This window comes from Perca fluviatilis, chromosome 13, assembly GCF_010015445.1.
Source record: "Perca fluviatilis chromosome 13, GENO_Pfluv_1.0, whole genome shotgun sequence".
Classification (NCBI taxonomy): domain Eukaryota; kingdom Metazoa; phylum Chordata; class Actinopteri; order Perciformes; family Percidae; genus Perca; species Perca fluviatilis.
This window is the reverse complement of record NC_053124.1, coordinates 31,920,840-31,933,559: the sequence shown is the minus strand read 5'-3', so window position 1 is coordinate 31,933,559 and position 12,720 is coordinate 31,920,840. Positions and strand designations below refer to the sequence as shown.

The window sequence follows — 12,720 nt, the reverse complement described above, 5'->3', positions numbered from 1 at the left end:
CAAGCCAATGGGTGACGTCACACGTGCTCACGTCCATTAATATCATTAATAGAATCATTTTTTTTTTTCTCTTTTTCATCAAACCGCAATTTTTGCAAGTTCCCGCAATTTCATCGCATACAATTGCAAAAAAAAAAAAAAAAAAAAAAAAAAAAAAAAAAAAAAAAAAAAAAAAAAAAATATAAAAAAAAAAAAAATAAAAATAAATATATAAACGAGCCTAAATGGAGCTTCACAAAAAGCAACAGAAACAAAAACTTATTTAAAAAACGTTGCGCAGATAAAAACTCATTTCTGTAAAATAACACTAAAGAAATAAAGCCTCTTAGTTTCACTCAGAGTACTAACACAACACAAGATATTTTCTGAACAGGAACATTATTTCATCCGTCATCTTGAAACCTATAGGTTAAAAAAAACAAAAAAAACTTTTATTTTGTAACATCGCATACCGGAAGTCGAAACTTCCAGCTGCCAGCTGATTTGAGTGTGATCTACAGCGGAGTGTAAATAGAAACACACTCACACCTCAGACAGCGTCCTGCGGAGCAAAGAGAAGAGGACTGAACAGGTTTCCAAACAGAAGACAAAATGAAAACTATCCCAAAGCGACAATGGTAAGACAAACATTTCACTTTATTTTCAAACTAAAAGCATCCTTTAGCCTACAGGGACTTCTGAATCTTTAGTTGCATTTAAAAAATAGAAACCGTTTTCCCATATGTTCATGCAGAACAATCACAAATAGCTTTCTAAACTTAAACAGGGCAGTGAATGAGATTATTACAGGCTGCAGGATTGAAAAGATATATCAATATGTGCAAAATAAAAGCATCAGCATATTTTTATACAGACTCACTTCAGCGCTTGGTGACACAGCAGCTGTTTCGTTTTTGGGGAAACAAATGCATGCAAAGAAACGAAACTTAACTGGAAGGAGATTAGAGTGAGAGTCAGCGATAGGCTGACTAATTATGGACAGGGATGCTCATTAAATGTCAGATTACAACATTATAATATATATATATATATATATATATATATATATATATATATATATATATATATAATACAATCTCAAAGTCAGCTCTTTTCAAACAAATGTAAATAATAGCCTGAAGTGTACAGCTGAGGGTGTTAATTTGCATTCTGTTTTTAAAGATATAATGTCCCTGCTGATGATGTAAAAGGATTTCTATATGAATATATTATAACCTATTTCATTGTTTTTAAACGTTAAATACGGACGTATCACTCTTTTTATTTACATTCTGCTGTGACTCCACCCTGCATCAGAAGTGATATTCACTCATATTGAATAAATATGGACATTTTTCATAAGGTCTGTTAGCTTTTCTGAATCAGTCCAATGAAATGATGAATGTTTTTAAATAAAACCATAAAGTGACCTCTGGAGGAAGGAGAAACATCACCCTTTTCTTTTCTCTTCTGCTGTCGTTTCCTTAACTTCTACTCGTATCAAATCTTATTTATGTGTTGTGATGTTTGTTTGACAGATTATGAAAAGAATAAAGCAGCATTTTCCTCATGAATCACGTCTTTCTTTCAGGTTTTTCGTGCATCTACACTGTTTCCTGATTGGCAGTTTAGTTGGTGAGTATCAACGGCACATTTCTTCTTCTTTTTATGAATAGGTTTTTATTGATTTTCACTGGAAATGTTACTATAAACATAAGGGCTTATTATTGTTTTTACTATTTCACCCCCACCCCAAGTCCCACATAGTATAAAAGCAGAAATTATTTGTACACTTATGAAATTAGATGAATATGTAGGCCACAGGTACGCACATATGTACATATTTATGCAGGTACATACAGAAGAAAGAAGGAATGACATGTAAATAAAAAAATTAAAAAGTAAATAAAAGATAAATCCCTCTCTGTAAAGGCGAAGCACTTCTACTCTCTGTTCCTCACCACGGGGCTTCTCGGGTGCGGTGAGCATATCACTCCGCCCAAGTAGCAGAGAGTAGCAGTGCTTCGCCTTCTGAGAATATAGTCCCCAGTATGTATACGGTTAGAAGATGGCTGTGTCTCATGTGACCTTGTTATTTCTACACGCTGTGACTATACAATTCACAACATGGAAATAGGAACATGTTGGTGTTATTTTGTCACTTATTGGGAGCAGTAGGCTAGATGGAGCCGGTTACCTCCAGGATCTGTGCTAAACTAGGCTAGATGGAGCCGGTTACCTCCAGGATCTGTGCTAAGCTAGGCTAGATGGAGCCGGTTACCTCCAGGATCTGTGCTAAGCTAGGCTAGATGGAGCCGGTTACCTCCAGGATCTGTGCTAAGCTAGGCTAGTTGGAGCCGGTTACCTCCAGGATCTGTGCTAAGCTAGGCCAGATGGAGCCGGTTACCTCCAGGATCTGTGCTAAGCTAGGCTAGATGGAGCCGGTTACCTCCAGGATCTGTGCTAAGCTAGGCTAGATGGAGCCGGTTACCTCCAGGATCTGTGCAAAGCCAAGCCAGATGGAGCCGGTTACCTCCAGGATCTGTGCTAAACTAGGCCAGATGGAGCCGGTTACCTCCAGGATCTGTGCTAAGCTAGGCCAGATGGAGCCGGTTACCTCCAGGATCTGTGCTAAGCTAGGCCAGATGGAGCCGGTTACCTCCAGGATCTGTCAGCTAGGCCAGATGGAGCCGGTTACCTCCAGGATCTGTGCTAAGCTAGGCTAGATGGAGCCGGTTACCTCCAGGATCTGTGCTAAGCTAGGCTAGATGGAGCCGGTTACCTCCAGGATCTGTGCAAAGCCAAGCCAGATGGAGCCGGTTACCTCCAGGATCTGTGCAAAGCCAAGCCAGATGGAGCCGGTTACCTCCAGGGTCAACAGCTGCAGAAACGTCCGCCTGAAGCCTGCTTGCAGTAACCTTTTGTTGGATAAACGTCACTGTAATGCGACCAGAATTTGTTATTCACACGTTTTTTTTGTCATATCATACCGTTATCATACAGACCCGTTCACGAGAATGCGTAGCATCATTTTTAAACTGTCATTCAAAGTAGTGCAGCTGGACGATGAATGATGAATCACACTGTTGTTCTTCTAAAATTCGCTCCTCAGCAACCAGCGATACGGTCGCTGAACTTCAGTTCAGGCCACCGCAAAGGGGTCACCGGATAAAGCTGAGGGCTCGTCAGAGAAGATTGATGGAAGAGGAAAGAAGAAATAATAATAAATTGACCTTTTGGGGCCTTAACCCTTGTGTTGTCCTTCGGGTCCCAGTGACCTGAAGGACAATACAAGGATTATGTACTTCCGTTTACTTTGTTGAGAATTGCTCTCTAAACCCTGTTTCTTGTAAAGTAAGTAAGTAAAGTTTATTTCTAGAACACATTTAAACAGTTTAAGCTGACCAAAATGCTGTACAAACAAGAACTAAGGTGCTGTATCAACCCTTGTTTAGAGAGCAATTCTCAACAAAGTAAACGGAAGTACATAATCCTTGTGTTGTCCTTCGGGTCACTGGGACCCGAAGGACAACACAAGGGTTAAACAATTATTAATCTGACAAGGTTAGACGGGAAATGCTGACAAAAGCGCTGCCTCTTTCACTTTCCCACCACCCAGATTTTAATCCTGTCGGTATGGGCATTGAACCCACGACGGCCACTTGGTTTCTCTAACCTTTAGGTCACCACTGCCCCTTATATTGTAACTTATATTGTATATGTTATGGATAAACGTGAGTAACTCCAGCTGTTAAATACATGTACTCATTTTGAACTGTAGTCCTTTGGCAAGATGTTTTGAGAGCAGAGCGACAGGAAACAGCAAGACATTAATTAGTACAGGTTCAAAGTGACAGACAGAAGTCAGAAAGACACCATGAAGACAGCTAGAGCAACAAATAAGCTTTCTCAAGAAGCCATGCAGAGCTACAGGAAGCAGCAAGACATTAGCACAGTTACACATTAACAGTACCCCCCATTTAGGACGAGAAGCCACACAGCCGAGCAACACAGACCAGAGCCATCTTCATCTTCCATCATGCAAAGTAGTAACAAGCAGTAATAAAAGAATGAAATAAACGACATCACTCACGATAGAGATCTTAACCCTTGTTGTCAAATCTGACCCATTTTCAAAAAGTTTCTATATCAGAAATGTGGGTTTTTCTATCAACCAAATTTTAAGACAAAGTAATGTGGATGGTTCCATACAACGCTCTTCACAAGTTAACCCTTGTGTTGTCTTCCCGTCAACCTTGAAAAAAACACTATTTTTTTTTTTCCTTCTACACATTTTCAGCGCTCATTTCTACGCCCCATGTTTTCTGATATAAAACTAAAATTGAAAACCGGGTCAATTTCACCCGAAGTCAACACTAGGGTTCACTAATTTCATTGAATTTGAAAAAGTGGAAAAAAAAACATGGGGAAAAAGTGACAAAAATGCTGGGAAAAATCTTCAAAAACGTCAAAAATGTGCTGAAAAATATTGAAAAAAAATCTTTTTATACATTTTGACCCAGAAAAACAAAAAGCTGCATCATGGTCGAAGGGCGTGTCGCTGCGATAAGTCAAATTCAGCCCAAATCACCATGAACCTAGGCGTTTGATTTTGAAATGTTTTGAAAGTATTACTCACTCCGTTAGATTGGGTTTCTCGTGCACACCAGAAAGTCTCTCGTGCGCTCCAGAAAAACAAAAAAAAAAATCCCCCATGTCCCCCTTTTGGGGGCTCCGCAGTATTTAGTTTCCTGATAGTGTACTAGAATAACCCTGCATCGTGCACAACACATCCTCTCAAGTAGGCTACCTCCATGTCGGGGAGGACACTCTCCTTCATCTCCTCCTCCTCCTCTTCTTCTTCCAGACTCCTCTTCCCTCTCCTCCATCCCCGAGTCCCTGTCGGTCACCTCCCTGGTGGGGAACCAGGCGGTCCTTCCCTGCAGCTGGAAGCAGCGCCTGGGCGCGCAGGCGCCGCCGGCCTCCTGCCACATCCAGTGGGCCACGCCGGACGACACCGTGTTCGAGCAGCGCGGCGAGCAGAAGTGGCAGGCCGAGGAGTTCGAGGGCCGCGCGGAGGTTTCCGAGGAGAAGCTGGGCTCCGGCGACTGTTCGCTGATCATCAGCGACGTTCAGATCGGAGACACGGGCCGATACGAGAGCTTCTTGGTGGTGGACGGACGGAGGAACGTGAAGACCAGGGTCTTCATTCAGAGCGTCAAGCTGTCCGTGTTCGGTTAGTCCAGGTCTTTCCTTTTTCTTCATCTCATATCCTCTACAGCACAGGTGTCAAACTGGAGGCCCGCGGGCCAAATCTGGCCCCTCGCAGATTTAGATCCGGCCCGCATATCAATTGAGGTTCACAATGCATTTTGGCCCACCTAGTTTTTGGAGCTTCTTCGTTGTTTTGTTGCTTTTTCTAAAAGTTTTGTCAGTGAAATTGAGTTTAGACAGCGCTGCTCTACGAGAGGTGGAGCTTCTGGCTGACACGTCTTTGCTCTCGTTTTTTTTCTCTTTAGACCACAAATCCCTTCAGTCTCGAGGTCCAGGGGAGGACTTGGTCCTGGATCTGTACACCCGGCACTCTGTGAGAGTCGTCTTCCAGGGCAGGTGAGCTGTCCCATCCTCCCAATTTCTCATGTATTAGGGGTGTCAATCTTCACCGGTCTCCTCATTCGATTACGATTATCCGGTCAACGATTCCATTCAGTTCGATATCATGATGCGTCACCTAATTATTAATTATATTATTATACCATTATATTATTATGCTACACATGGTTTTCATCAACCAATTCAAGCAATCTGATATATCTGAGCATATATACTCCCATCGCTTAAAAATACAGACGCTTGGTCACGTGCCTTTAGGGTTTGTCGTTCACGCTAAAAGTCTCCTTTAGCGCCAGGATGTACGTTTAACTGACATGCGGACACGCACCCCGGTCTCCTGGGTGAAAGTCCTGTGTTGTTTGACCCAGACCCCCAACCAACCTCCTTACCAGGACATTTCGGTCCTTCATGCTACTCGCTTCCGTTGTTGCTCTTAACGCTCCATGGGTCCTATCTTGCACCCGGCGCAGCGCAGCGCAAAGACCGACGCAGTTGTCAGTTTCCCGTCCAGCGCCCACGTCGTTTAAATAGCACATGCACCTGCGCCCGTGGGCGTGCTGGTCTTACAGGGAGGTGTGTTCGGGTGCATTCTGGCCATATATAATCAATGATGTTCTGTCCACGTCCGCATCGCGATGCATCATAGAAAGTATACATTTCAACCAGGGATGCACCGAATCCAGGATTTTTGTACACCGAACCGAACCCTACATTGCACTACGCGCGCCAACGCTGGCCGACGTGATGACGGCGCCGTTGATTACGGGAAGGTGTTTACGTAGGTGGAGCGTTCAATGCAGTAGGCTGCGAGGAAGTGGAAATGGAACTGGTGAGCAGAAAAAGTTGTTCTTTGGCAGTACTTTCAGTCAAAAGAAGGCCGTTCAAGTGCAGCTACATGTTCAATTTGCAACGGCGATTTGTCTGGTGGTGGCGAGGACCCTAAACAACACACAACATAGACGCTGTTACAACATTTGGTACGAAACATCCGAAAGAATACGAGTTGTGCACGAAGGAATCTCCAGACAGCAGGCGAAACGCAGCAACTTCAGGTACGGCAAAGGAAGGACAGTCACAGCTAAAAACTTGATGGGATGGGAGTAGGATTCGGTATTCGGTTTCGGATTTGGCAGAATCTAAACCAGTGGATTCGGTATTCAGCCGAACCCCAAAAATCTGGATTCCGTGCATCCCTAATTTCAACACCCCCTATCGTGTATGCTCTCATATTTCTTCTTTTCGAATTATCACACACTCTCATCGCTTACGTACTTGTCTCGTCTCTGTTGCCACACTCAAGTTACCCACTCAGATAGGTTGATTCCCCCCCCCCTAAACCTCCTACATAATTGCTGTTTGCATCAAACTAACCCCGATTACAGGCTGCTGGGAAAGTTTTGAGTCACCCGATGAGGTCTGCTTACAAAATACAGAGTCCGAATCACGCAGGCTTTGGAAAATGCATTTATCTACGTAGGGGACTTTTCCAAAGTAGGTAGATCTAATTTAGGAATTTAACCTTTACATTTGTTTTTACCTATTAATTATCTATTGACCTTGACGTGTTGTGTTGACGTTTTCTGGAACATGTACCGTTTTGGGGTTTTTAAGATCCACAGCAGACAAAGGAACCAGGAAGTCATATTTACAGCCTTTTACTTCAGAGTAAAACAATAATTTGAATGAGTCCCTCCAGGCTTTTATTATGCCGAGGTGCCTTTCTGTTGCTCGCACACGCTGGCAGGACGATTTGTCAAGAGTTGAAAGAAAATAATGTAGAAAAACTTAATTTTCTTTAAGCGCTGCCTTTTATATTTATTCAGTGTTCAACATGTTCGATAAAAGAAAGTTGGAAATGATTTCCTTTAATTTGTTTTAAATTCAACAAGCAATTTGTTGTTTTTTATCAGAACACTGAAAGCAGCAGAAAGGCAGAACTGAGTCCACCTTAACATCTGTTTTCTATATCGCAGGTAATACCGAATATCGCGGTATACAGTATCGCCCAACCCTAATTTAAAAGTTTACTCTCGGAGGGGGGAGGGGGGGTGACACTATGCCAGAGATCAGACTTGTCGGTGTGTTTGGAGGCACAGGAAACAGGAAATAAGAAACATCACTGCCTCTATGGCTGCCACGAGAAAGTTTTTAAAACACCAAACACAAGCTCGGAACTGCCCCCCGGAGTTTGTGTAATCGTCGAAATCTGTAAACGATCGGACGGAAAACCGTGAATTTTGAAATAAAATGCCCACTAACAGGTCCTGAACTCTGTGCTCCGCAGGAACAGCTCGGAGTGGTCGGACATGTGGATGAGGGGGGACGAAGACTCTCCGCGTCTGGAGAAACATCCGCTCAACGAGCAGCTGACCATTAAGAAGTTAGCGAGCTCGGATGAAGGGACGTACAAAGTTCTGGATGCAAACGGCCTCGCTGTCAGCACCGTGCAGCTCTCTGTGAACGGTGAGTGGCCAATTCATCCATTAGTCAATCTTTGTTATTTAAGTCATTTAAAAAAAAAGCCTAATATTCTCTGATTACAGCTTGTAAAATAAGAGGATTTTCAGCTTTTCTCTGTTTTTTTGCTTTTGTCCAGAATATTAGCCATTAGTCATGGGTAGTAAATATCACGGAATGTCCTCTGGTAATGCCAGTCCACTGTGAATAAAGATTGAAATCACCGACTTTGAACCAGGAAATGTTTTGTTGGAAAGGCTTCTCTTCGGTTGTTTAAGCTTGCACGTTTCACTTCGTTGACTTCAAACGAGGCGTTTTCTTGTGCCACAGCTGCTCTCTGCTTTTGCCAAACATGAACTCTCCTGTCGTTTCAGATCCTGCTGCCCTGCAGTAACCCCCGCATTCCCTCCATACCCAGTCGCCTGCCCCCCCCCCCCCCACCCACCCACCCACCCACCTGCACACCTGTTCCCGCTTCCTCATTAAAGGGTAACTTCGGTATTTTCCAACCTGGACCTGGAGTTTCCCCAGGTTTTTAAGTCTGATGACAATTTTTTAAATGAGTCCAGTATTAATCCTCGTGTTGTCCTCCCGCCCACTATGCAACTTTTCCTGCATCTTTTTCGGACGTTTTTGTCACTTTTTTCGTTGTTTTGTCACTTTTTTCAACGTTCTTTTATAAAAAAAAAAATTTTTTAAATTGAAGCTGCACATTTGCCCGGAGTGGTTCCATTGCAGCCTGTATCGCGGCTGCAGTGATCTTGCTCAATACTGGACTAGTTTAGTCACTTAGACACAAAATCATAGGAAAATAGGGTCCAGGTTGGGGAAAAAAAAAAAAAAAGTTACCCTTTAAGCCGTGCAGCATATATACACCACGATTCATGCCTGTTTTCTGCTTTCTGACTACAAGTAAAGCTGAACATCTGACTTTACCCGACTGCTCTCTGAGTTTTGCCTTTGGGTCCATCCCTGGTTTGTGTACAGACTGGAAACGACAACCATATGTTGTTTTGCATAAAATCTTACCTCAAGCTGTTTTGAATTACGATTTGCATCATTGTCACATGCAACTTGTTCACTGTTTCACAGAAAAGTACACTGCTCGGAAATTCTACCAGACCCAGGAAAATCAAGTACCAACAGGTGAGAAAAACCACATTTATATTCTGGCACATGAAGCAAACTTAAAAAGACAACTCGCATGAAGGGAATGAGGTTTCAAAAGTATTAATAAACCCTCCATCTCCACGTCTGCTCATGTGTTCCAGATGACGCTGCCAAAAGCAGCTGTTCAGCACTCCTCATCTTGTCTGTTCTTGTCACGGGTTTCCAAATTATTCATCTGCTCTGAGAAGATCTCCTCTGCAAAATAACTGGACATAGATGCACAACAACTACATAACACACTGTAGCCAGCAAATCATATAAAGGCCGTCTTTCGGTCAGATATTGTAGCGTGTTTCTGAACTTTTTGAATTGCATTTCTAATGGGTGGGAGTGTTGATTGTAACTTAAGTAGAGTGACAGAGTGTGTGAGATGTGATTGAAAAAACAACAACAACTTTGTATTGCTGTTCGACAGGCTGACGTCTAAAACAAATTTACGGTTTGAAAAGAAAATGTGTTTTAAAAGGAATTAAAAAGAATTCTGCAATTTTTGGAAATATATTAACTTCGAGAGTTTGATGAGACCCCTCAGGGTGCTTGCGCAGCTATAGTTCGGTGGACTCAGTGGGATTTGGCGAGCGAAGTTGCAACATTGTTACATAATCCACTTAGTTCGGTTTGCGTTCACAACGCACTTTTATCGCGCCAAACGCTGTTGACACAGGTCACGCGATCGGGACGGTCGCTTGTTTATTGGACAGAATATCCGAAACTCGACACTTTTCAAAATTACAGCGAGTGAAGGAGAGAAAGATCATGATGTCACACATGATGACCAACGATGTAGGGTCAGAACCGGTTATGGATCTTAAAAGTTATCATCGCTTCAATCATATATACGTCTCTAAATTGTGTGTAAGGTTGAAATTACAAGCTAGTTAAATGCTCTGTTGTTGGCTCTCTCCTGTGTTTGGGTCGAATTGCGTTCTCACCTGAAGTGAAGCGAATTCTAGTTCACTTGGAAGCTAAACCGTGACCCCGTTTTCAAGCGGACCACAGTTTGTTTGTTTGTTTGGTCCGCACCAGAGTTGGGATGAGCTTTCAAACCGGCCCCCCAAAACCAACCGGACAATCCGACCAAACGAGGCAGGTGTGAAAGCAACCTTAATATCGCTCACATATCTGTCCGTTAAATATAAAGCTGGAGTCCCGACGTGGTTAGCCTAGCTTAGCACAATGACTGGAAGCAGAGGGAAAACAGCTAGCCTGGCTCTATTCAGAAATACACCAAACCAGCATTTCTAATGCCGAAAAACACCGCAATAAATAGACCTTTCTGCGGCCGGGAGGCGTTTTCATTCGTTTCAAGCGGGGAAAGAAATTCTTTGTAAACAGGTCAACATGACACAGGACGCCTGAGGCTTGGCGTGTTTTCGGCATAACGCTCATTAATTAACATGCTCCAATTTGTGAAATCCATACAAGTGTAAAAAACATGTTTTCTTTTTGTATTGGAGAATATGTGCAATAGTATTTCTTGACCGGGCCAACTGTAATTTCACAATGATTTCATTTTAACACGCGAGGGTTACGAGTGGTCAACTTCACCCGTTTTGAACGTCATCGGCCGATTGAATAGGAGTCATCACTACCGTAGAAATGAGGCACTAGGGCCCTACTCTGCCTTCTAGTTTGCTCAGTAGGACGTTATCATCTATTGGTAAAGCTGGATAACCCATCCGCGTCAGCATTAGACGCTCAGAGCAACTGCTCCACTGCGGCGCTGTAAGATGACGTAGAATAAAGTGTGGAAGGTTGGGGTGGTGGGGCGTTAAGTTTAGACACCAAAACGACTAGTTTAGATTAGGAAGTACTTCGTATTAACATCATATTATTACATTAGACCGGTGTTCCGTGTCCCGTGTGAAACAAAAAGTCCACGTTGACGTTTTAGGAGTTACGTAGGCTACGTAAGTTAACTTTCTCACGTAATGTTTAAACAATAACAGGACTTTCACCCGGGAGACAGGTGTTAGTGTGAAACCAAATATGAACGTTGACATTTTTTTTTTTTAAGTTAAGTCAGTTAACTTTCTTACGTAACTTTCCTTATGTGGGGTCAGCCCTATGTTCCCACATTTCTAAGATTTTTCTTAAAATTAGGCCTTATGTTCCCACATTTCTAAGATTTTTCTTAAAATAAGGCTCTATGTTCCCACATTTCTAAGATTTTTCTTAAAATTAGGCCCTATGTTCCCACATTTCTAGGACATTTTCAAAATTAGGTCTTGTGTTCCTACATTTCCCATCAATTTAAGCCCGATCCTTTTTTTTTAGGGTTAGGGGGATAAAATCTGATACAAATTTATGAAAAAGGAAATGTGGGAACATAGGGCCTAATTTTGAAAAAAAAAAAAAAAAAATCTTGGAAATGTGGGAACATTGGGCTGTGGGAACATAGGCACGCTCCCCCTTATGTAACGGTCCTAACCAACATTAGCATTTCAACCCAAACCACGATCTTTTACTAAACCTAACCAACCAAGTAAGTTAGTTAGTTCTGGGACTCCCAGTGTGTTTAAAAAGTGTCGCCAAGAGGTTCCTGGCCATACTAGCGGCGCCTTCTACCCCGTGAATAGATGTTAACGGCCTTCTGAGCCCACTAGTTAGTGTAGCAGTGCCCTTTTAACCCTTACAGTAACTATGAGGCTGATAACCGCCCATTCAATGGAGGGATTACATTCAAAACGGGTGCAATTTCATAATTTGGAGATGTCAAAAGTTAAAAAATTTGAACAAAATTGTTTTTGGTTTATCTGACACTGGAAAAAGACTTTGTATGTATGTACATGCGTATGTATACATGTGCATGTACATACACACACACACACAATAACCATATTTATTTAACTAATTACATACTAACTAGATTAAAGGGTAACTACCCTTTTTTTATTTTTTCAACCTGATCGACGAGGTCGAGAGCGAGATCGCAGCAGTCGGCAGCAGAGAAACAAGCTACAATGTAAGTTAATAGTAATTGTCCAGCTTGTATTTACCTTCACATTTACCTTCGTTTTGCCACTGACAAGCTCAGATTAATATTCTAAGTGTCTGACAACATTATGGAAAGGATCTCTACAGAGATAGACCTTTAAAACCTCTTTGAGACCTTTCTGTTTATTTACATGGAGTCTGGTGGCTTTAGAGAACGCAATTTTGCGGATTTTTATGTTTAAAAAAAGGATCTTACTCTTTAACAGAAAGGTCGACCTCCTTAGAAATCCTTTCCATAACGTTGTCAGACACTTAGAATATTAATCTGAGTCTGTCAGCAGCAAAACGAGCACTTTTGTGAAGGTAAATACAAGCTGGACAATCGCCCTATTAACTTACATTGTAGCTTGTTTCTCCGCTGACGACTGCTGCGATCTCGATGTCAGAGATTGTTGTTCCCATCAGTCACTCAGACACAGAAACATAGGGTTGAAAAAAAAAAAACGGTAGTTACCCTTTAACTTCCTGTCTTTCAGAAAGCCATTGCTTTTTCATTTCCATTAG

At 42.3% G+C, this 12,720-nt stretch overlaps 1 protein-coding gene across 1 annotated transcript; it reads left to right on the top strand.

The window, feature by feature from the left end:
- The first annotated feature begins 487 nt into the window (after positions 1-487).
- Positions 488-10,728, top strand: lgals17 (galectin 17). The gene is made up of 7 exons (XM_039819458.1): positions 488-617; positions 1,571-1,614; positions 4,847-5,215; positions 5,499-5,589; positions 7,877-8,055; positions 9,142-9,195; positions 9,321-10,728. The coding sequence occupies exons 1-7, from the start codon at positions 592-594 to the stop codon at positions 9,401-9,403; spliced, it is 846 nt and encodes a 281-aa protein (XP_039675392.1). The 5' UTR covers positions 488-591; the 3' UTR covers positions 9,404-10,728.
- Positions 10,729-12,720: the final 1,992 nt, after the last annotated feature.